At 45.4% G+C, this 24,222-nt stretch overlaps 1 protein-coding gene across 3 annotated transcripts in view; it reads left to right on the top strand.

The window, feature by feature from the left end:
* ago2 (argonaute RISC catalytic component 2) overlaps positions 1 to 24,222 on the top strand; it is a 108,941-nt gene that overhangs the window by 67,047 nt on the left and 17,672 nt on the right. For all 3 annotated transcript variants that reach the window (XM_085992402.1, XM_085992404.1, XM_085992403.1), the window contains exons 9-16: positions 2,706 to 2,825; positions 3,234 to 3,356; positions 4,387 to 4,520; positions 5,319 to 5,503; positions 7,401 to 7,560; positions 9,202 to 9,292; positions 17,807 to 18,001; positions 22,110 to 22,244. In XM_085992402.1, the coding sequence (XP_085848528.1) occupies positions 2,706 to 2,825; positions 3,234 to 3,356; positions 4,387 to 4,520; positions 5,319 to 5,503; positions 7,401 to 7,560; positions 9,202 to 9,292; positions 17,807 to 18,001; positions 22,110 to 22,244 (1,143 nt within the window). The remainder of the gene's footprint in view (positions 1 to 2,705; positions 2,826 to 3,233; positions 3,357 to 4,386; positions 4,521 to 5,318; positions 5,504 to 7,400; positions 7,561 to 9,201; positions 9,293 to 17,806; positions 18,002 to 22,109; positions 22,245 to 24,222) is intronic.

The raw sequence follows: 24,222 nt of genomic DNA, 5'->3' as shown, positions 1-24,222 counted from the left end.
AGGCAAAAGAGCCCGGCACCCAAGCGAAGTGCCGGGCTCTTGGAGCGCAGCCGGCACTCCACGGGTGGGGGAGGGGGGGGGGGGTCAGGAGGCCGGGGACGGGAGCGCAGGCAGGTGCTGGCAGGCGGCCAACAACAAAAATGGCCGCCCCGCACCTCGCCTTTAATTGCGCCTCCCCGGCCGCAGGTACGCCCCCCTGACCCTGTCGGACATAGCGTCCGGCGGTAAATCAGGGGGCACTCCTGAAGATCGCGGCCGGGGCGTGAGCGGGGCTCTGCGCACACCAATGACGTCATTGCCAGCGGCGCAGCGCTACCGGTTAGCGCCACCACTAACCTCCCGTTGAATTTTGCGAGAGGCGTGGGCAGTGCCGCGCTCGGGCGCTAGTTGGTTTGCGCCCTCTTAAGGCGCTAACGGGTGGCGCTACCAACTGAATTTTTCTCCCAAGTCTCTTGCATAGAAGCTAATGGTTGGTCAGGATAACCTTATGAGTGGTCTCAAGTTGGATTTTGATGCAATGTTTGGACATAAGTGGCATGTACAAGCCTAAAACAAGGGCTAGGAATACATGTATGCAGGTGCAGCAGGTGATCAAGAAGGCCAATGGAATGTTGGCTTTTATTGCTAGGGGGATGGAATATAAAAACAGGGAGGTATTGCTGCAGTTGTACAAGGTATTGGTGAGACCACACCTGGAATACTGCATACAGTTTTGGTGTCCATACTTAAGAAAAGACATACTTGCTCTCGAGGCAGTACAAAGAAGGTTCACTCGGTTAATCCTGGGGATGAGGGGGTTGACATATGAGGAGAGGTTGAGTAGATTGGGACTCTACTCATTGGAGTTCAGAAGAATGAGAGACGATCTTATTGAAACATATAAGATTGTGAAGGGGCTTGAGCTTGATCGGGTGGATGCGGTGAGGATGTTCCCAGTGATGGGTGAAACTAGAACTAGGGGGCATAATCTTAGAATAAGGAGCTGCTCTTTCAAAACTGAGATGAGGAGAAACTTCTTCACTCAGAGGGTGGTAGGTCTGTGGAATTTGCTGCCCCAGAGAGCTGTGGAAGCTACATCATTAAATAAATTTAAAACAGAAATAGACAGTTTCCTAGAAGTAAAGGGAATTAGGGGTTACGGGGAGCAGGCAGGAAATCGGACAGGAGTCTAGGTTCGGATCGGTCATGGCCCTGTGGGTAATGGAGCGGGCCCAGGGGCCGTGTAGCCTGGTCCTGCTCCTACTTCTTGTGTTCTAATTCTGTGTTAGATTTCAGGAGATGGTTCTATTCACAGGGATTAGTGGAGACCTCGGGAACAGGCTGCCAGCTAGGAGTCCTTCAAGAGTAAATTGGGCCTGTTCCTGGCTGGGGTGGAGATCACCTCTTACAGAAAGTAAGTACTGCAGGAAATACAAGGACAGAGTGATCTCCTGGACGAGTTTCGATCGCCTAGATGGGTCGGAGAGGAATTTCCCAGATTTTTTCCTCCCAAATTGGCCATTGGGTTTTTTATCTGGTTTTTCGCCTCTCCCAGGAGATCACATGGGTTCGGGTGGGATAGAGAGTGAAAGTAGATTTGAGGTTAGGATCAGATCAGCCATGATCTTATTGAATGGCGGAGCAGGCTCGAGGGGCCGATTGGCCTACTCCTCCTATTTCTTATGTTCTTTGGTTAGATAATGAATTACAAACATTTCATTCTTTTGTATGTAGTATACAATGGCCTAGAAATTCAGTGGCCTGCACCACCAGTTTGCGCCCAAAGAGGGCTTTTGCGCCACTGTGCAAACCTATCGCAATATTTAGCGGGGCGCTAATGGCGGCGTTAGCCAGTAGCGCTGCGCTGCCACCGATGACGTCATCGGTGTGCGCAGCGCCCCGCTATAGCCCCGCTGGCCATATTTGGTCGCTGCCGCCTCCCCCGCGCCGGCCGCAAACAGCGACCGGTACACGGGGCCTACCTGTGCCGGTAGTGGGGCGAGTTAAGGTGGAGGTGCGGCCGGCCGCTTTTTCGGCGGCCGCCTGCCCGCACCTCCGTCCCCGGCCTCCTACACCCGCCCGCCCCCCCCCCCCCCCCCCCCCCCCCCCGCAGCATTGCCGGCTGTTTCCAGAGAGCCTGGCACTTCTCCTTGGTGCCGGGCTCATTTGCCGGCACTCGCGAGCGGGGATCGCGCTGTTGCAGGCACCTCCCCCTTAAGAGTGAGAGGAAGGCCTGCAATACCACAGGCTGCCGTGCCGCAGCGGGTGGCGCTGCGGCACTTTGCGCGCCGATATTCAGTTTCAGCGCCCCAAGCGGGGCGCCGAAACCCTTGTTTAACGGCCGGCTTCCACTTGGGGCGCTGAAACTGAATATCCCGCTGGCGCAAGTGGCTCCGCGCGCAGCGGTAATTCCGGCGCCCAGGCAAGCTGGGCGCCCCAACTGAATTTCTAGGCCAAGGTGTTTACTCCTTAGTTGAGCTGAGGGGTCCATGGACAATGAAGACCAGTGGCCTCAGATGTCACAGATATAATAATGCAAACATCTAATGTTGGAGGTGTAAATGGAAATAAAGCAATGGAAAACAGTTAATATTGTAAGTTACAGTTTGATTTTTATTTTGTAACATTCAGGAATTATGTTTCCAACATAAATGTGATTATAAAAGTTGCAACTGGTTCTTGTGCTGTCAAATTAGTTTACTGGCTTATTAATGGTCTCATTCCAGGTGTGTAACATTGTAGCTGGACAGAGATGTATAAAAAAGCTGACAGACAATCAAACCTCAACTATGATTAGAGCCACTGCCAGGTCTGCACCAGACAGACAAGATGAGATCAGCAAACTGGTGAGTAGGCCTGCTTTGGAAGTATTTTCCTGGTGCCTAGGTATACAGTATACTCCTGATAATTCAAAGTTGTTTTTCAAACATTCAGTTCCATTGTTTTAACTTTTTAATTTGTTTATGACTTCAGAACCACTCTAGTGGGAGTTACAAACATTACTAGCAGAGTGATGAATAATTAGATAAATATGTACTGGTGAAATCACAACACTTTTCTCTCTATGGCTTCCTACCTGTCGAGATTTCTTTGTGGTCTATAGATGCATGATGATGTATATTTTTCTGATCTAAATACTTGTAGTTCTAAAAAAGCTATGTTGTATCTATATATTTTTAATAGTGCGAGCCAAGTTATTTTCAGGTCTACAGACATCTGCTTCAGTAAATTCAAATGAACCCTTTTCCTTTCAGATGAAAAGTGCTAGTTTTAACGCTGACCCATATGTTCGGGAATTTGGAATAGGAGTGAGAGATGACATGACCGATGTACCAGGTCGTGTTCTTCAGGCACCGTCCTTGTTGTATGGCGGCCGGGTAAGAACTTTTATTTTGTAAAATGAACAGACAAACCATTTATTGGAACTTTGACGTATATATAAAACTTTGAAACCTCCTTAATTTTACTTCATTCAAGAAAATCCTGTGAGGTGTCAACTTTGCAATCTATTTAGGGCTGAAAAGTATTACGTGAAAGTAACAGCTTTTGTTGTAAAACTGACTGTGCCTTCAGTGACCTTGCTAACTCCTCTTCCTGGTGTCCCTTTCCTCCACTCTTTCTCTACTCGGCCCTCAAATGTTTGTGAAGCACCTTGGGATGCTTTGTTGGGTTAAAGGTGCTATATATCTGGAAGTTGTATGAAAAGTTAAACCGAGCATATTAAATAAAAACAGAAAATGCTGGACATACTCAGCAGGTCATCAACCTGAAACGTTAACTTTGTTTCTCTCTCCACAGATGCTGCCTGACCTGCTGAGCATTTCCAGCATTTTCTGTTTTTATTTCAGATCTCCAGCATCCGCAGTATTTTGCTTTTGCACTAGAACATATTAAATGTCTTGCTGAGTTCAAGTGGAACTGGTCATAGCCATGTAGAAAAACCATGATTTTTTTTTTATCTCCTTCTGTGAAGTGTCTGTAAAATGAATTAATCCTGATTAATTTATACATAGGCTGCAATTAAGTGAGTTCATAAATGGTAAACTCAAGTGGTTTATAACATTAGTGAAGATTAGATTTGAAATCATTCAGATTGAAAAATTAGCAGCTGTGACGATTATTGTAAGATTGTGGTAATCAGCAGTTAATTATGGAGGATATGCGCTGTATATAACGTAACACAAATGAAGTTTTGTTTTAAAGACACTTGTATAGATTAGATTTTTTTTTAATTGAAATTAACTACCCGTATAGTATTTGGATCTTTTAGTTCAAAGGTTTAGAAAATAAATAGTACTCCCAATACTTTGAAATGAATGCACACCATTTTAGCTAGCAGATAACTCTGTTGCAGTGTGTGACATTGAAATACTCCTCCTCATGCTAACTTTTAATTTTTTGTTGCAGAACAAGACCATTGCTACTCCAATTCAGGGTGTGTGGGACATGCGGGGTAAACAGTTTCATACAGGCATTGAAGTCAAAGTGTGGGCAATTGCCTGTTTTGCTCCACAGAGGCAGTGCAGAGAAGATACACTCAAGTAAGAAATATATTTGTCTCACTGTACCCATAACTTGTACAAGGCAAATTTGACAAGTGTGCAGTGTAAGCACTTCAACTGTGTTGCAAACATTTTTCCCCTAGATTAGAGAACACTGGTAAAGTGTGGAGATCCAAAATGGTGAAACTTTCACTAAATATTAAAATATTGTGTAACTAGTTGTTGAAAAGCTCTTAATTTGAGAGGAGTACTTTATCTAGTGATTAGTTAAGCCGTAAAGACAAGAAGGGCCCAGGTTTGATTCCTGATCTGTGCTGAGTTATCTAATCTCAGCTGGCATGCTGGTAGGGGAGCTACAATTAACCTCAGCACCCTGGTTTAGGTGGGAAAAATCAGCCAGGATTTTCGCTCCTAATTGTACACCAGTGACCCTTGCTCTAGGTGTGTGCATGGATGTGAGGCAAGAACACAGGTGCACTCAAGGCTGAGATACTAGAGAATCTATAGCATGGAGTTGGTGCCTTGAGAAGATAGGAGGAGAAAATTTGGTAAGACAGATTTTTTTTCCCTGTCAAAGTACTGCCTCTCATTCCCTCCTTTTTCTTTTCTCTTGTTCCCTCCCCCCCTCCCAATAACATCCAGAAAAATATATTTTTTTTTACCAGTGTCATTATTCTCAGTACGAATTCTAAACATAAATTCATAGTGCTAAAAAGAAACTGAATGATCATTTCTAACACTCTCTCTTCTACCCCTCCCCACCAGATGGTTTACTACTAGCTTTTTAAAAGTTGTTGCAACAAGCTTTTACCAACCAACTGTATTGTTTCTATTCAGAGCATTCACAGACCAGTTAAGGAAGATATCCAGGGATGCTGGGATGCCAATACAAGGTCAACCTTGTTTTTGTAAATATGCACAAGGTGCAGACAGCGTGGAGCCAATGTTCAGGCATCTGAAGAATACCTATGCAGGACTTCAGCTGGTGGTGGTAGTCCTTCCTGGAAAAACTCCAGTTTATGGTTAGTACCTTGAGTTTCAGGGCTTGAGATTTAAAAAAAAACTTAACTGTTAAATTTTGCTAGTTAAATGCACTGAAAATATTTACTGATATATCTATCAGGATATCAGCAGCAGTAATACACTATATGCACTTCTTCAATAAGAGCGCTATTGCAAAAGTAGATGTGACAATTTCCAGACACTTCAATAGAGCATTTATTCCCAATCACAGGTGCTTCCTGTTTGTTAGGGTTCTTTTCACCATCTCCCACTGGTGACCAATAAGCCAGTATATCTTGCCAGAGATGTTCACACCTCAGTTGGAAGGTTGCCACGGACCTTGCTGCAGTCTTCACTAGTCAAGCAGAAGGCAAGGTTAGCCATCTGTTGCTGTTCCCTGTATTTGGTTTTATGGCTGTATGAAACCTGGTGCAACTTATCCCCAGCTGTATCTGGCCGACTCGAAGACTGGATTGCTTTGTGATTTAAAGCCAATGATCCCTCTAGCTGTTGCAGATAAGTGCTTGGATGTCTGGTGTAATGGAATCCATACCCTGTTCTCCCTCCCCTGAGAGGTTAAAATACGACAAGGGAACTGGGTGGCACAATGGATTGTTACTTTGGTGTATGGATTTGAATCCAGTATAGACTGATTGGGTGAAAGTAGCTTCTGTTGACTGTAACTATCCTGTGTGAAGTGAGTTTGGCCAGTCCCATTTTCTATTCCCCGGCATTAGCATCCCTTGTGATGGGTTTGTAATGAGTTGGGAGGTAGGACACAGTAGGGATAAAGGGATGTGACTGGTGGAGTTGCCCAGGGACCTGTACTGGCGCCTCAGCGTTTCACCTTATATTATCAATGACTTGGATGAAGGAATAGAGTGTTGTATATCCAAGTTTGCAGATTACAGTAGATTAGGAGTCACATTAAGTTGTGTAGTTGGGAGCTGGAAGTTACAAAGAAACACAAGACAGATTGTGAGTGGGCAAAACCGTTGCAGATGGAGTTCAGTGTGGGGAAGTGTGAGGTCATCCACTTTGGATCCAAAAAAGATAATTTTTTTCTTAATGGTGAAAATGGCTGTGGAAGAGCAAAGGTATTTAGGTATCCATATATATACAAATCGCTTAAAAAAAAATAAAAAAAAATATATATAAAATAAATAAATAAATAAATAATAAAAAAAGCTTTTGCACCAGTTATCAAAAAGACTAATGGAATGCCGGCCTTTATTTCAATGAAGCTGAAATACATAGGGGCAAAATTATGCTTCAGTTGTAGACAGCCTTGGTAAGATCCCATCTGAAGTATTTAGTTTTGAATACCACACCTCAAGAATATATTGACCTTGGAGGGAGTACAGTGTAGATTCATCAGACTGTTACCAGGGATTAAAGGGTTAAATTATGAGGACATAAACTTGCATTCCATTTGGTTTAGAAGGTTGAAGGGTGATCTAATTGAGGTGCTTAAAATGATAAAGGAATTTGATGGGGTAGCTCGAGAAACTGTTTCCTGGTGGGGGGAAATTCAGAACAAGGTGGCGCAGCCTTAAAATCTCTGCCATTCAGGAATTAAATCAGGAAGCACTTTTTCCACAAAGGATAGTAGAAATCTGGCATTTTCTACCCTTAAAAGGCTATGGATGCTGGGTCCAATGAAATTTTCCAGACCGATCGAGATTTTTGTTTTAGGTAAGGATATCCAGAAGTATGAATCAAATGCAGGTAAATGGAATTGAGGTACCGATCGGCCATGATCTAATTGAATGGCGGAACAGGCTCGAGTGGCTGAATAGCCTACTTCTGTTGCTGTGTTGCCTCAATGCACTGAATTTCTTAACACATTTAAATATTGAATAAGAATGAACTAAAACTGAATTCATAAGTATGTTGATCAGTGTTTTCCATTGACAGCGGAGGTTAAGCGTGTGGGTGACACATTACTTGGCATGGCAACGCAGTGTGTGCAGGTGAAAAATGTGCTGAAAACCTCGCCACAGACACTTTCCAACCTCTGCCTGAAGATCAATGTAAAGCTCGGAGGTGTCAATAACATCTTGGTGCCACAGGGAAGGTCAGTTGAGCTTTCTCCGTCTGCTAAGTGACTTGATTTGAGTAAGGTCTATTTCCATAAATACACCTTTTTTGGAGAAGTAAGATGATTTCATAAAACAGACATTTGTCCGTATTCATTGGTCTCAGCAGATAATATAATCGACCATAATTGTAGAGAAAATCCCATGGGGAGTTTGTGCCTTTTGTCAGCTGACCCCTTGCACTCAGGTCACGTCCTCTCTTTCTCCCATTCACTCAATAGTGCACCAAACAAAGCATGGTGATTACAAAGAACATTCCAATTTTGTCTTTTTCCCATTTGTTCCTCTCACTATTTTAGTAGTTTAGTTTACAATTCTTTGTAATATGAAAAAATAAAGTTTTAGCTTTTAACATTGTTTTGGTCATAACATTTGTGGCTTAAGCTTACTGTTGTCTGCTTTAGTTTTTGATTTTGTGTTGAGTATCTGACATTCCTGACACCTACCTATGTTGTCTTCTGATATTGCATGACTTCTAGATATGCGAAAGCTGCTCCAGACTTGGTGAGCAGGCATAATTAACTCCTCCAGTGTGTCTAAAGTGAAGGACTTGCATTTATATAGCACCTTTCATGACCTCAGGATGTCCCAAAGTGCTTTACAGCTAATTAAATATTTTGGACGTGTAGTTATGGTTGTAATGTAGGAAAATGTGATATTGCACACAGCCAGGCCCCACAAACAGCAATGAGATACATGACCAGATATTGTTTTGTTTAGTTGAGCAATAAGTATTGGGAGAACTCCCCTGCTCCTCTTCAAAATAGTGCTGTGGGATCTTTTGCATCCAGCTTGGGCGGGGGTTTCATCTCTCATCCGAAAGTTGGTACCTCCGACAGTATAGCATTTCCTCAGTACTGCACTGAAGTGTCAGTCTGGTTTATGTGCTCAAGTCCAGATTAGGGCTTAAACCCACGACCTGCTGACTCGGGCAAGAGTGCTACAGCTGAGCCAAGGGTGCCCCCTGCAGCCGTGTCGAACAATTTAGACTTGGGAAGATCCTGGGTTCAATCCCTGCACTTGTTTTATGTAGAGATAACATTTTAAAGAAAAAAAACACGTTGAATGTTTTCAGTGTTGCCTTTTCATTGACATGCTTTAAGTAAAGTATACCAAAATGAAATGAATTTTTCCCACAAATGCTAACCCAACCACAATCAGGTCTTTATAGTGCTGATTTAACTTTTTGCATCAATGCCTGTTGGAAAAATATCTTCAGTGTCTTGTGTTGCTATTAGTATAATAAAAGTTTCACTGTTTTGTAGCTATTTAAATAAAAATATATATATATATGTATATAAATAAAATGTAGGCAGTCCAGAGAACCATTGTAGTGGAAATGCAATAAAACTGTTGAACACAAAATTTCACGGTACATTCACGCGCTGTTGAATTGGTCTTCCAAGTCACCAAGATGCTGAAGATGTGTTTTAGGAAATGGGAGTCTTTATGAACCATGTGTTTAACATTCACTTTTCAGATTGTGTTGTCTAACTTATTGAGGAAACCTAGTGAAATGTCCTTCATGCTGTAAATGTAACTGATTTAATAACATTTCATTTATTGTCATAAAATAGAGCAGTTTGTAATGGTCCCAATATTTGTATTTATTTTTCCAGGCCGGCAGTGTTTCAGCAGCCAGTAATATTCTTGGGTGCAGATGTGACACACCCACCAGCTGGAGATGGGAAAAAGCCTTCCATTGCTGCAGTAAGTCCCTATATTTTTAGCTGTATTCAGTTTATTGATTGTGAATGTTTAAACAATTTCCTAAAAAAAAATTTGAAATGATATGTTCAATAGATGAATGTGGTAGTTCAGGTGTCCATCTGAAGTGAGGTTCCTAATCTCCTAGCTGGATTTATAAATTGGGTAATTTTTTTGTCCTTTTCAATCTGTTCTACAATCAAAGGCTAATATTTCAACCACTGTGCTCTGGATATCTCTTCCAAAGCCACTTCATCTTGCTACCTTTCTCCTTGTCTTCAAAGCCATCCTAAAAACCTATCTCTTCAACCATGCCTTTAGTCTCCATCCCTTAGATTCAACATATCAGATTGCTGCAATATTCTTCTCTAAGTCAAATACTTGACGTTTTTGTTTGATCTTGTAGTTGCCCATGACAACCTGTTGAAGTTCCTGCTTCACTTCAAAGAAGATAAATTATACTGGTTATGCCTGATGTAGCTATTTATATTAAAGTTATAAACATTATCCACCTCAGTGGAAAATCAAATTGTTTTCTTTATGCAACAGTATTTAAGTTGTGTTTTTGAAATCTATGTTTTCAACTAAATTTTTAAATAAAAGCTGCTTTATTTTAACTTCAGAAATTGTCAAGCTAAGATTAAAAACCGTCTTTCCCTGTCCTAGGTCGAATCCCCGTTACTTTTCTGAAAATAAAAAGAAACAAAAATTCTCTGATTAACATCAGAGTGCTGTTGATGGTTAGAAAATGTAAACTTTCTGATTATAGAGAGGAGCCAGAAGAGAATGAATGACACTGACTGACTAGAGATAGAAAGATCATGTACCAATTGCCAAGTGTTAAGTTCAATTTGCCAAGATCTCCTAGAAACTTATACAGCTCAGTTGGGACCCGTGCCCTCACTTCCCTCTCTGCTGCTAGACCCTAAGGGGAGAAAAATTCGGTATCACCCCGTTTGAGGCGCAGTTATCGGCCGGGCGCAAAGTTTAGCGCCTGGTGCTAATTATCGCTTCCGACTGCAAACTTGGCTTCTATTGCCCCTGGAGGTTGATTGGAGCACTAAATCAGGCACTACACACTTCTCTTAAGGTGCTAATGCCAAGGAGCGAGACGTTAACTCCGAGTGCTGGCGAAGCTCGTGATGTCAGTCAGCAATGGAACACAGACACACTGGCGCCGGCCAGTTCTTAATGGGGAGGGTCGATCTTGCTCTCCATCCACACCCTGCTCATTGCAGCCTTGAATCTCAGCCTGGAGAGACTTGTGCATCAATTCTGCTGGAAAGAACAATGGAGAGGCCCAGGGAAAGAGCTCAGAGTGCAGCCCCCATAGTCTCTTCTAAATCGATTCAAGGAAGGACAAATCAAAATGAACCTGCAAAGTGCAGCTCAGTACCCAAAACTCCTTCACACAGTGTTGAATCTCTCCAGAAATCTCAGTCTCTCTCTCTCTCAATGCGTGGTACAAAAAAAGTCAGGAAGTAGTCGCCTTTAAATAGCGCTCCCCAGTCCGTTCCCGACTGCAAAACGCTCCCCTCAACCTGTCGTTGCTAGCGGCAGGCGGTAAGGCAGGGGGCGCCACTCAATATCTGGTCCGGGGTGCTACTGGGGTGTTGCACGCTCGACTGACGTCATGATCTGCGAGTGCAGGAGATCGTGACGGTAGTGTTTAGCGCTGGTCAATTTCGCTAGTGGCGCAAACATCGCCACCCCCGGGCACTAGTTGCTTTGCGACCGCTAACGGGAGGCGCAAAGCAACTGAATTTTTCCTCCAAAGAATCTTATCAGTGAGCCAAACACCAGATTCCATGCCCAAGTTCGGCCAAACCTTGTGTTCTCTCCTGCAGTGCTGCCAACCCCAGAACCATTCCTCCCAGTGCAACCAACATCAAGAAGTGCTGCTTCAGTGTAGCTAAACTGCACCTCCCTCTCTAACCTTGCAAAATATCAAGAGACCTACCTCCATTTGGTACATCTTGCATGCCCTCCTGTATCCTCAGCATAGAATCATAGAATGGTTACAGCACGGTAAAAGGCCATTCGACCCGTCGAGCCTGTGCTGGCTTGCAGCAAGAGCACTTCAGCTAGTCTCACTCCCTGTCCTTTCCCTGTAGCCCTGCAAATTATTTTCCTTCATGTACTTAACCTTTTGAAAGCTGTAATTGAGTCTGCCTCCACCACCCTCTCAGGCACTGCATTCCAGATCCTAACCACTCGCTGAGTAAAAAAGGTTTTCCCTCATGTCGCCTTTGGTTCTTGACCCTTCTGCCAATGGGAACAGTTTCTCTCTATCAACTCTGTCTAGACCCCTCATGATTTTGAACACCTCTATCAAATCTTCTCTGCTCTAAGGAGAGCAACCCCAGCTTCTCCAGTCTATCCACGTAACTGAAGTCCCTCATCCCTGGAACCATTCTCGTAAATCTTTTCTGCACCCTCTCTAAGGCCTTCACATCCTTCCTGAAGTTCGGTGCCCAGAATTGGACACAATATTCCAGTTGAGGCCGAACCAGTGTTTTATACAGGTTCATCATAATTTCCACGCTTTTGTACTCTATACTTCTATTCATGAAGCTCAGGATCCTGTAAGCTTTTTTAGCTGCTTTCTCAACCTGCCCTGTCCCCTTCAACGATTTAAAAGTAGTAAGGGATAAAAATCAAATACCTGGGTGAAGGAATATCTGATATATTAAAAATCTTGGCCTCGAAATTCAGTTGGTTGCGCCAGCCGGTAGCACCTTAGGAGGAGCAGATGTCGGGCGCTCGGCGGCTAGCGGCCGGGCGCAGCGCGATCTGCGCCTCTCCCCAACTTCACTCACGATTTAGCGGCGGCGCAAAGTCTTTGCGCGCGCTCAGCTGCGTGCGCCGATCCTGACGTCATTTCCTCGTGCAATGCCCTTTGTGCGCCCCAAACCGGAAATTCAGTCGTGGCGCCCTATTGTGCGCCTGGCGCCCCTAGCGACTGGTAGAGTGGAACGGTGCTCAGTCGATGCGGGGCGCGGGGGGCGCAAATTAAAGGGCACTCCTCCTGCACTAGAAAAGGCTGCCATTTCGCAGCACTCCTTCTTGAGAGACGGATCTTTGCAGAGAGACCAAGGTAGAGAGCTTTCTGCTTTGGCTCAACACTCGGACAGGTACTTGTGGCTTCAGGCCACAGCTTTCCACTTGTCTTTGCCTTCATTGACATATCATTGTTTGCTAACATATAATGGGGGCTGCAATGGGTGCAAACGCTGGCCTTCTCCATTGCATCCAAAGGGCTCACAGACGCCGTGAGAGAGTGGCAGTCCTGGCTAGACGGAGAGGGGGCAACAGGCGTCGGGAACGGAGGCCTTACCCACCCAGGGTATACCGCCAGCAGTTCTCCTATCTCAACATGTCTGACGAGCAGTGTGTTCGGAGGCTGCGATTCCGAAGGGAGGTGGTCACAGAGATCTGCCACCTGCTTGGCGGTGATCTGCAGCCACATCTGAGGAGCAGGACGTCTCTGTCGGTGGCAGTGAAGGTGATGGTGGCTCTCAACTTCTATGCCACCGGCTCCTTCCAATCCGCTACTGGGGACATTTCCAACATCTCCCAGTTCGCCGTGCATTGCTGCATCCGCCAGGTGACCAATGCCCTTTTCAAAAGGAGACGTCAGTTCATCTCCTTCTCCATGGCCCTTGCCAAGCAGCAACAGCGTGCAATGGGTTTTGCAGCATTTGCGGGCTTCCCCATGGTGCAGGGCGCCATTGACTGCACGCATGTGGCTTTGCGGGCACCTCTGGAGAATTCCGAGGATTACCGCAACCGGAAGGGCTACCATTCGCTCAACGTCCAGCTGGTGTGTGACCACAGGCAGCTCATCCTAGCTGTCAATGCCTGCTTTCCAGGCAGCAGCCACGATGCCTTCATCCTGCGCCAGACTTCTGTGGCAGACATGTTCCAGGCCCAGCCTCACCCACGAGGATGGCTTATCGGGGACAAAGGCTATCCTTTGTGTACCTGGCTGATGACCCCGCTCCGTGCGCCCAGCACCCCTGCTGAAGAGGGATACAACGACAGCCATCAAGCGACCAGGAACATCATTGAGCAAACAATCGGCGTCCTGAAGCAACGGTTCCGCTGTCTGGATCGTTCCGGTGGAGGCCTACAATATTCGCCGGAGCGAGTCTCCCATTTCGTGGTCGTGTGCTGCATGTTGCACAACCTGGCTATCCGCAGGACTCAGCCACTGCCACCAGAGATTGGAGGACCACCGGAGGAGGACCAGCACAGGAGGGAGGCAGAAAGTGCAAGGGCCGCCCGTCGCCGGCTTATTGAACGTCGGTTCTGGGCCCCCTCACAGGGAATGGCTTGTGCCAATGTCAGCGGATGAATGTAGCCGCTCCACAAGCCCTCAGCCGAGCAGGGCAACCAGGACTTGCCAAAAAAAACATGCACAGTGCGATTTAAGAACATTCATTAATTGCAAACCTCTGCCCTTCCCACATTACAACCTCATGTGGAGAAGCCCCCTCCAAAAACACAAAACTAACAGTCTCGGCCTTACAAAAACAAAGAAAGACACCAGTCTCGGCCTTACAAAAACACAACTACACCAGTCTCGGCCTTTCAACAACCACAAAGCATTTGTGCAGACCTTCTACTTTTTGCCCTGCGAGGGCGATGCCTTTCGCATCCTTGCCTGGCCCCTGCCCGCCCTGCAGCTCCTCCTCAATGGGAGCCCAGTGGCTGCAGCAAGACTGGGGGAAGGCTGCTGAGGGTCAGATGGCGAGACGGCAGATGCCCTTGGGGGTCGGCCTGCACCAGCTCTGGCCCTGGAGGGGCCGGCTGCTGACTGCTCCAACTCTGCTTGGGCGGCAGCAGTCTGTCCGGCTCGTGGCAGCTGCAATGGCGGAGTGGCAGTGTCGGCTGCAGGAATGGTGCCAACCTGACAGATCGCAGGTGCTCCCTGGTCGCCTGATACATTGGCACTCGCACAGGCCAGCACTGCAGCATGTGCAGCAAACAGCTGAAGAACAGACTGCTGGGCTGCTGCTGCGCGGCGAGTGCCCTGGCGATGCTTGGCTGATCCAGCGAGGGTGGCAGCAGTTAGTGCCCGTGTGGCCCTGGTCTGTGTCCGCATGACAACAGCCAGTGAATGGACGGCACGACTGAGCACTTGGCTCGAAGCCGCCTGTGCTGCCGCGAAGTCCTGTAGACTCCTGGCCTGTGCTGCTCCAAATTGCTGCACACTCCTTGACAAAGACTCAATGGAGTCAGGCATCCTTGCCACTGCAGCCATGAGCTCATTGTGCCTGCGCTCAGCCTGGACGGCCATTTCCTCCAGGAGCCGCACCTCCTCTGCGCTCACCGTCGCAGGACTGGAGGCCGCACTCACCCTCTGGGGAGAAGTCCGCCGAGCTTCCCCACCCCTCCCGCGTTGCTGCAGCCCGCTGGGCCCCGGAGCTTCACTCTCTTCCGACCCTTCCCCCCGGCTCCCCTCCAGGGAAGACGTGTCCCCTTCATCGCCATGGGCTGGCGCGGCTGAGGGTGGCACTGATGGGCCGGCTTCCTCTTCCTCCTCCTCGAATTTGGAATCGCTGACAGTGGCAGCTTGAGGGCCCGCCTCCTCACCTGGCGATTCACCATCTGAAAGCAGGAAGGCACAAGAGTAGCTTTAGAGTGAGGACAGGGCGGCAGCGAGGGAGGCATGAGTGCTGCCATTCACTGCATTGGTCGGACAGTGGCAAAGGATGCTGATCTGAGGCGCAAGTGTAACGAGAGAGGTCAAAAAGGTGATGCCCTTACCATTGGTGCCCAGAACAGGGTCGGCATCTCCACTGGCGACGGGGCCAATCAGCCGGCCTGCCATAATGCGCTCCACACGCTGGTCGAGGTCGGAGAGCTCTTTGACGTCAGGACGGCCTCCCCCGGTCTCACTTAGTTTCCGCCGGTTGTGCGCCACCTTGGCCTGCAAGAGAAAGGACGGCCTCTAAGTACAGTGTGAAGCCCTGATCTTGTCTGCAATGCCTCCCATGGTCGAATAGCTTGTACAGTGTGTAAAGTGCTGAATGTGCAAGTGATTTTCATGACAGTCCCATAGCTGCTGGATGAGGGCTGGCCATTAGGGCTTTCAGGTCCCTTTGCCCATAAAGTGAGGTGCACATGCAGGGATGAGGAGGACACTGGAAAGGGTACTCATCCTGACAACCCGAGTGAGGTCGTTGAACTTTTTCCGGCATTGCACAGGAGTCCTGGCAACCACGCTGTTGGAAGACACCCTGTTTGAGACCTCCCTCCAGGCTTTCCGGTAGGCGCTGGGCAGCGGCCTCCTGCCACCTTCTGGGAACAGAACATGGCGCCTGCGCGCCACTCCGCCAACCAGCACCCTCAGGTCACCGTCGCTGAAGCGCTGCACTCTCTCCCTGGCCTTCTCCATAGCCCTGGGCGTTGTGCAGATGAAGCTGAAGTGGTCAGGCCTAGGTTGAGGGCTGCAGTGTGCAGAGCGTGGCAGGCAAACAAATCCACCCTCCCCCTTTAAGAGCTGACCGACGCCAGAGTGTCTGCCGTCAATCAACAACTCGCCGCACCTGCGCTGCGCCCGGCCTCGGGGGTATTGCTCAGCACCGCCGGCTTAGCGCCTAAAGATAGTTGTGCATCGCCTGTTTTAGCGCAGCAGCAACCTCTTGGGGCGATGTGACTGAATATCGGCGAAGGTGGCGCGACTTTGCGCCGGGCGCAAGCTTTAGCGGCCGCCCGACTTTAGCGCCCCAAACGTGGCTATACTGAATTTCTAGGCCCTTAAATCTGCATGCATTTCCTGTCAACATTTCCATTATCAATTCCTATTCCACATTTAATTTGGAAATGTAGTTATATTTTCTCGCTGGTGGAGCTGCGGCAGCACCACTATTAGTGTGATTGCGTATCACAGAAACCCCACAGTGCAGATAGAGGCCATTTCGGCCCATCGAGCCTGCACCGACACACATCCCACCCGATCCCCGTAACCCCTACACCAACACATATCCCACCCTATCCCCGTAACCCCATGTATTTAATCCCCCTAACACTAAGGGTTAATTTATCATAGCCAATCAACCTAACCCGCACATCTTTGGACTGTGGGAGGAAACCGGAGCACCCGGAGGAAACCCACGCAAACACGGGGAGAATGTGCAAACTCCACACAGACAGTCACCCGAGGCCGGATTCGAACCCGGGTCCCTGGCGCTGTGAGGCAACAGTGCTAACCACTATGCCACCGTGCTAATTCGTGACAAATTTACTTGGATCCTGGATTACAACATTTGACTAGCTGGTTATACTGAGAATTCTAAAAGTTATTTCCATATTTTAAAAAATTATGCAGTCATGAAATCTTTTTATCTAGCTGCAGTGGGTAAGTGGAAAAAATGAATTTGCTTTCCAGGAACAAATCAAAAAACACTTGATGCAGCATTTCTGGGAAGAACAGTTACAAACTATATTCTGACATGTGCACCAGTTTCACCCTCCAGAAATACCCCCCCATTCTCAAACAACCTAACCCCCAACTTGTACCCTGGGACCTTCTGCTTCCAACACTGCCATGTAGTCGACCTCCACTGCTTCCAGGAGACCTCTCCCTTCCACTACTACCAGATCCCAGCAATTCACATTCCACACTCCACCCCATCAAGTGCTAGAAAACCCAAGATTTCCCCTTTGCCGTACTGTGAAACCCAATCACCCCCCATGCAACGAGTGCGCAATCCACTCTTGCTCCCCCATACCTACTTCCAAGCTGCTACATGTTGCCTACCAGCTTCCTGGGTTTTTTAAAAGCAAGTGAAATATTTAAAAAAACATAAACAAAGGAACATTTAACCAAGGCCATTCATTTATAATTTTTACAGAAATATAAACAATTATGGAAACAGATGCCTAGGATGCCATGTAATAAAAATGAAATTTGACTGTCACTGTAAGTGAGTGGCTGTGACAATACATTGTGCATTACATGGCATAACGCCTCTTATAAAATAGAATATCCTTCAACTCATAAGCAATGCCACAGGCGATTCACTAGTAGTTGTGAAATCTAGGAATGTAATTTGACTTAAACAACCATTAATCATTTCTTTTAAGAGTTAGTGAATCATTTTTAGTAGCGATGTCTAGAATATAGCAGATTAGTCGCATGGTAAAAATGATCATTTTGGACCAATCATTAGTGCAGTGATGACTTGAATTGTCAATTGTGAAGCACTTTTTTTTTAATGTTGCTTTATAAGGAGCAACAGTGGTTAAACCTGCCTCGTGTTGCTCACTGAAATGAAAACACTCACTTTGGTTTAAAAACAATCTTTCTGTATTTCACGCTTAGTGTAAACCCCTCCACTTATTTAAAGTGAGTTTGATCAGTAATGGCAATCTTGCTGCTTGAAATATTACTTCTATGGTTTCCTCAAAGTTGGTAGCTATGTGCTATGTTCCTTAGTACTGTGGTATGATTACATGTTGCTTACTTTAGATTTATTTTCTCCTGTGTGCCACCCCCCTTTTCCTTAGGTGGTGGGCAGTATGGATGCTCACCCAAGTCGTTATTGTGCCACAGTACGTGTACAGCAGCATCGACAGGAGATCATCCAGGACCTTGCTTTCATGGTCAGAGAGCTCCTCATCCAGTTTTACAAATCGACTCGCTTCAAACCGACGCGCATTATATTCTATAGAGATGGAGTTTCAGAAGGACAGTTTCAACAGGTAAATAAAGTATAGGCAGACCTGTTGGGTCACAGTACAGGACACTCTCTTTTAACCGGCACCTAAATAACCGGAAATCTCTGTTAACCGGCAAAATTCAGGAGTAGGTTCAAGTAAGTTTTACTTCATATTAGTGGCAGTTCCTGGATCTGTGGCTGCGTAACTGGGGTTCGTGCACTTGTTGCTAAGCAACAGGGACGCTTAGTCTGTGGCCGGAGTTCCTGCACATGTTGCTAAGCAACAAGGAAGCCTGGATTTGTTGCTGTGTACGGCGCTCTCGTACCGTTTAACTATATCTCTCTGTAATCTGGACTTTTTGATAAACCAGCACCACGCCGGTCCCGTTGGTGCCGGATAATAGAGTTTCCTGTAGCATGAGTTTTATCAGCTAGACAAAGAGACAGTCTAGTCTATAAATGTGCTTACCTAATGGAAGTGATGACCTGTTTGTATAACAGCTGCAAATTTACAAGCAAATTGTAGCCAATGCTCCTACATAAATGGTTTGATAATTTATTCTAGTAATGAGTTTTTAAAAAAATAACTTGCTATGCTTACTTTGGACTTGGCCTGACCTATGATCCAAGAAATGGAGATGATTCTTATACTGGTTTAGGTGGCTTGATGTGGCTACATAATTTTGCTGTCGCACGGAAAAATTGTATGTGTGTGTGCTGTAACCTAATGACTGGCAACAAGCTAACTGAATTGTAGACAGATGCTAGTTAACATCTCCACTCATCAACTGAATGGGGGCAGCTGTGCCTACAAAATCACTTGGGAAGAGGGGGGAAAAGAAGAATTTTCAGTTTGCATCATTATAACAAAGATTTTTTTTTAAATAAAGTGTACTGTTTGTTTTTGTGTTGCCTGCAAATTTTGATTTTGTGCTGCCAAATAAGTTATACGATAGCAAAATACTGTGGATGCTAGAAATCCGAAATAACAACAGAAAACGCTGGAAAAACTGAGCAGGCCAGGGCAGCATCCGTGGAGAGAGAAACAGAGTTAACGTTTCAGGTCGATGGCCTTTCGTCAGAACTGGAAAAAAGCAGGAAATGGAAAGCAGGTTTAGGGGCTGGGAAAAGGGGGAGAGGATGGAAAAAACAAAAGGGAAGGTCAGTGACAGGATAGAAAGCTGCCATGTGGGAGGGAAGAAGAGGGAAAAAAGGGGGCCAAACAAAAATTGCGGATTTAAAAAAAAAAAAAAATATATATATATATATATATGTGATAGGGGCCGAGGTTATGATCTGAAATTGTTGAACTCTATGTTGAGTCCAGAGGACTGTAGAGTGCCTAATCGAAAGATGAGGTGCTGTTCCTCGAGCTTACGCTGAGCTTTCGTGGAACAGTGCAAGAGGCCGAGGACGGTGAGGTCTGAGTGGGAGTGGAGCGGAGAATTAAAGCCACCGGGAGCTCGGGGTCCCCCTCCCACATGGCAGCTGCCCTTCATTCTGCCAGCGCAATACACACCCCATCTAGAGCCATCCTTTGTTCCTTCACCTGTCCTATTACCACCTCTTCTTGCCTTGAATATCTCTCAATGTCCTGCTTTCTATCCTATCACTGACCTTCCCTTTTGTTATGTTTATTGAGAAATGCAACAGTCCGAACACTGATCTCTGCACACTACTGTATACATCCCTCAAGTCTGAAAATATCATACAACTATGACTGTTTCATTGGAACATAGGAACAGGAGTAGGCCATTTAACCCCTCGAGCCTGTTCCGCTATGCAATGAGATCATGGCTGATCTGTTACCTAACACCTTTGCCCCATATTCCTTAATACCTTTGGTTAATAAAAATCTATCACTCAGATTTAAAATTAACAATTGATCTAGCATCGACTGTTGTTTGTAGAAGAGTTCCAAACTTCTACAACCCTTTGCGTGTGAAAGTTTCCTAACTTCACTCCTGAAAGGCCTGGCTCTAACTTTTAGGCTATGTCCCCTAATCCTAGACTCCCCACCCAGCGGAAATAGTTTCTCTCTATCTACCCTATAAGTTCCCCTTAATATCTTAAACTTCAATCAAATCACCCCTTAACCATCTAAATTCCAGGGAATACAACCCTAATTTGTGTAATCTCTCCTCATGATTTAACACTTGGAGTTCAGGTATCAGTCTAGTTAAACCTATGCTGCATGTCCTCCAAGGCCAATATATCCTTCCTAAGGTGTGGTGCCCAGAACTGCTCACAGTACTCCAGGTGTGATCTAACCAGGGCTTTGTATAGTTGTAGCACGACATCTAACTCCTTGTATTCCAGTCCTCTAGATATAAAGGCCAGCATTCCATTAGCCTTTTTGATTATTTTCTGTACCTGTCCGTGACATTTTAATGACCTATATACCTGGACCCCTAAGTCTCTTTGAAACTCCACTGTTTCGAGCTTTTCACCATTTAGAAAGTACTCTGATTTATCCTTTTTGAGTCCAAAGTGGATGACCTCACATTTGCCTATATTGAAATCTATTTGCCACAGTTTTGCTCATTCACTTAATCTATTAATATCTTTGTAATTTTATGCTTCCATCTTTGTCCTGGATGGTGTTGACCTTGAATGTTGTTGCAGCTTCACCCATCCATTCATCGCAATATTGACAAGTGCTTTTTAGGTGGTGGAGAGGCTTTGGGAAGTCGAAACGAGCCACTCGCCACAGCATACCCAGCCTCTGACTTGCCCTAGTAGCAATGGAATTTACGCAGCTGGTCCAGTTAAGTTTCTAGTCAGTGGTGACCCCCCAGGGTGTTGATGGTGGAGGACTTGGTGAAAATTCCATTGGATGTCAAGGAAGGTGGTTAGGCTCCTGTTGGAGGTGGTCATGCTTGCCACTTGTGTGGCATGAATGTTACTTGCCACTTAACAGCCCAAGCAGATGGTGGGAAAAAGGCAAGATGAAACTTTAGGAGAAGAATAAAGGAAAACTGGGAAGAGGGGGGGGAAATAGGGCAGAAACTATATGGAAAAATATCAGTCTAATGGAGAAGTTATTCTTTGTATTTTGCATTGGTGTAAATCAGTTTCTGTATAAAATAAAAAGTTCTTGACTTCCTTTAATGGAGTCTTTTCTATCTGAATGCTGAACCAAATGAGCAACACATCATCCTGAAGGAACTTTGTTGGCCATAGACTGCTAAATATGCCTAATGCAGGGGCAGTTTTACAGTCTGATGCGCCATCAATTACTCAAAAGACTGAGGTTGAGCGAGTAACAATCAGGCTTTTATTAACTAAAGAATGAAGGTCTTGTCTCGAGTGGTCGACCCGTCCAGAATACTAAGGGACTGGGAGGTAGTCACTTATATACCTGGAATAGTGGGAGGAGTCAGCCGAGGCATGTCCAGACCTGTACCTAGTGGAATACACATACAGACACAGACAGGTTATAACAGTGGTTTACCACACAGTCCTACTTGAAAAGTTTGTTGGAAAATTTGTTACCTAATTTTATAAGTTTTTTTGCAATCTTAATTCATTTTATTAAAGACAAATTTAATTTACAAATTCAAATGAATTAAATATTTAACATTCTTTTTGGCATGTGTGAAACATTTTCACTTAAAATAAAAGTAGATGATTGGCATTGGAAAATGGTTGAATCTGAAATGAGTAAATGTATGCGGAATCATCCACATCCCAGTGATGCTTGAGATTGCAACTGTTTATATACAGGAAACTTTGGTTTAAACGGAGGTTAAATCTCCGGAATGCTCTATCCACCGGCAAAATTCAGGCGTCGGTTCAGATAACTTTTTTTACTTTTCGTTGCTTTTTTTCTCCATTCGTGGCTCTGCAAGCGTCTAGCTGAAGCTGTTGCTTAGCTACAGAGACGCTTGCAAGCTGCGCCGACTGTTTGAGGCAGGGTTTATTGCTTCAGACGGAGCTCAGAGCTCCGTATGTTTTAACATTAGCGCTGGTTTCTCCAGCAGTGTTGATCGACCGGCACCAGCTTGGTCCTGTCAGTGCCGGATACTAGAAAGTTTCCTGTAAGTTGTGTACTTGGATTTATGCTCCAGTGCACATCACATCTAAATGTATTCTTGTTTCTCTGCTGTTCTTCCAAATAAAACTAACATTGCTGTAAATTACTTTCATAGGTGCTGCATCATGAGTTGCTGGCCATTCGAGAGGCATGCATTAAGCTAGAAAAGGACTACCAGCCTGGCATCACTTTCATTGTGGTTCAAAAACGACATCACACCAGGCTCTTCTGTACTGACAAGAATGAAAGGGTAGGAAACTTTGTAGACTTCATACTTAGGAAATGTTTGTTTCAGTATTTTAATGTTAACTGTATTCATCGTAGTTGTGTATATAGTAACAGATCAGAGAATGTCACACAACTCTAGACTGGTTTGACTGGTTCACTGTATGCTATGATGTTTTTTTTAAAAACTTAGCAACATAGGCTGCACGGATTACCTCCTAACTGGATCTGCAATCATGGGCACGTGCTGTGAATCTTAAAATAGTTTGTGATTTCTAACATTTTAGGGTATAAAAGTGTATATTTTAATTTCTCTAATCCAAATGTCTGAATTGATTTAAACCTTTGCTAGTTGGCAGAAGACGAGTTGGTGAGCGTACGAACAATGACAGACAGGTAAAGACCCTCTGGTCCATCGAGCCTGTCCCCCCACAATTGCGATACCTTGTGCATCACAATATATAGACTCCACCCCACCCGAAACCATGTGATGATCTGGGAGAGGCCAGAAAAAGAAAAAACCCAGGCCAATTTGGGGGGGAAATATCTGGGAAATTCCTCTCTGACCCATCTAGGCGGTCGAAACTAGTCCAGGAGATTACTCTGGCCCTGAATTCTCTGCAGTACCTACCTTCTGTAAGAGGTGATCCCCGCCCCAGCCAGAAACAGGTCCAGCTCTCGCTTGAAGGAATTCAGTGAATCGGTGTCCACCGCACGAGACGGCAGCCTGTTCCAGAGGTCCACTATTCTCCAGGAAAAGAACCACACCCTGACATCTATCCTAGATCTCGTCTTATACAACTGAAATTTGTGACCACTGGTCCTCACTAACTTATTTAATTGAAATAAACTGTCATCTGGGATACAATCTATTCCTTTCGTTATCTTAATCCTCATCAGATGACCCCTAAGTCTGCCCTTCTCTAAGGTGTAGAGTCCCAACTCTCTTTTAGCCTATCTTGATAACTTAAGATGCTTTAGACTAGGAATTAGTCTAGTGGCCCTCCTCGGCATCCTTTCCAAAGCCTCAATATCACCCTCCATGTGAGGAGACCAAATCTGGACACAGTATTCCAAGTGCGGCCTGACTAAGGTCTTGTACAAGGACAAAATAGTATGCCCCGTCTTATACTCAATTGTCCTATGGATACACCCCAACACCCTATTTGCTCTAGCTATTGCTTCACGGCATTACTCGTGTACCTTTAAGGATGTATGCACTAGAATGCCCAAATCTCTTTCTTTCTCTCCACCTTTAATGCTTTTCCCTGAAGGGTGTATGCATATTGAGAATTTGCCCTGCCCACATGCATAACATTGTTATACATCATTTTCCAGTCAGGAGGCACTGTATGCTATGTTATGTTTTAAGTGGTAATATTACCAATACTGGACTTCCAGACTTGTTAGCTGAAGGAGGCATAATTTTGTAATCTCACAAATGTAGCAAGAAACGAAAAATCCAAATTTCAATAATCCTTTTATAGTAGTCAGTATAGAGGGCTCGTCCTGGGGGCCAGTGACGAGCAAATTTTGAAGGAATGTCCGTAGGAGTTTAATGCAGACAAAAGCAGGAAATGTATATTTCAGCACGAGCAACAAATGTGTACGAAATGACATGGTTCTATTTTGTGATGGATTGTGAAATTTAACGAGGCCAAACCCCAAAGGGATGCGTTCGTACCTCTCTGTACGGGACAGGCACTACTAAAAATTCAGCGAGGGCTGGCAGTCGTTTTGGAGCCTTTTTGTTCCAAGCTTTTTTTATATTCTGTAGGACCTATTGCAGTATCTTTCAGTTAGTAGAGAGAGAACATAATCCTTGGATGGCTTCTAGAAAGAAGAAACAGTACCTCTGTCACTTGAGCATATGTCAACAGTCCACACATTTCTCTGGAAAAGATAGAAGTTGTGAAATTCTGGGAACATGATTCATTTTGGGCCTTTTCACTGTAATTGAGCATTGCTTCTTGCGTGTTGCGCCTTGTGCTAACTTCTATTAA

This window comes from Somniosus microcephalus, chromosome 7 (genome assembly GCF_052327205.1).
Source record: "Somniosus microcephalus isolate GS21.2 chromosome 7, FLI_Smic_1.0, whole genome shotgun sequence".
In the NCBI taxonomy this organism is placed as follows: Eukaryota; Metazoa; Chordata; class Chondrichthyes; order Squaliformes; family Somniosidae; genus Somniosus; species Somniosus microcephalus.
This window is presented reverse-complemented; position numbering and strand designations above follow the sequence as displayed.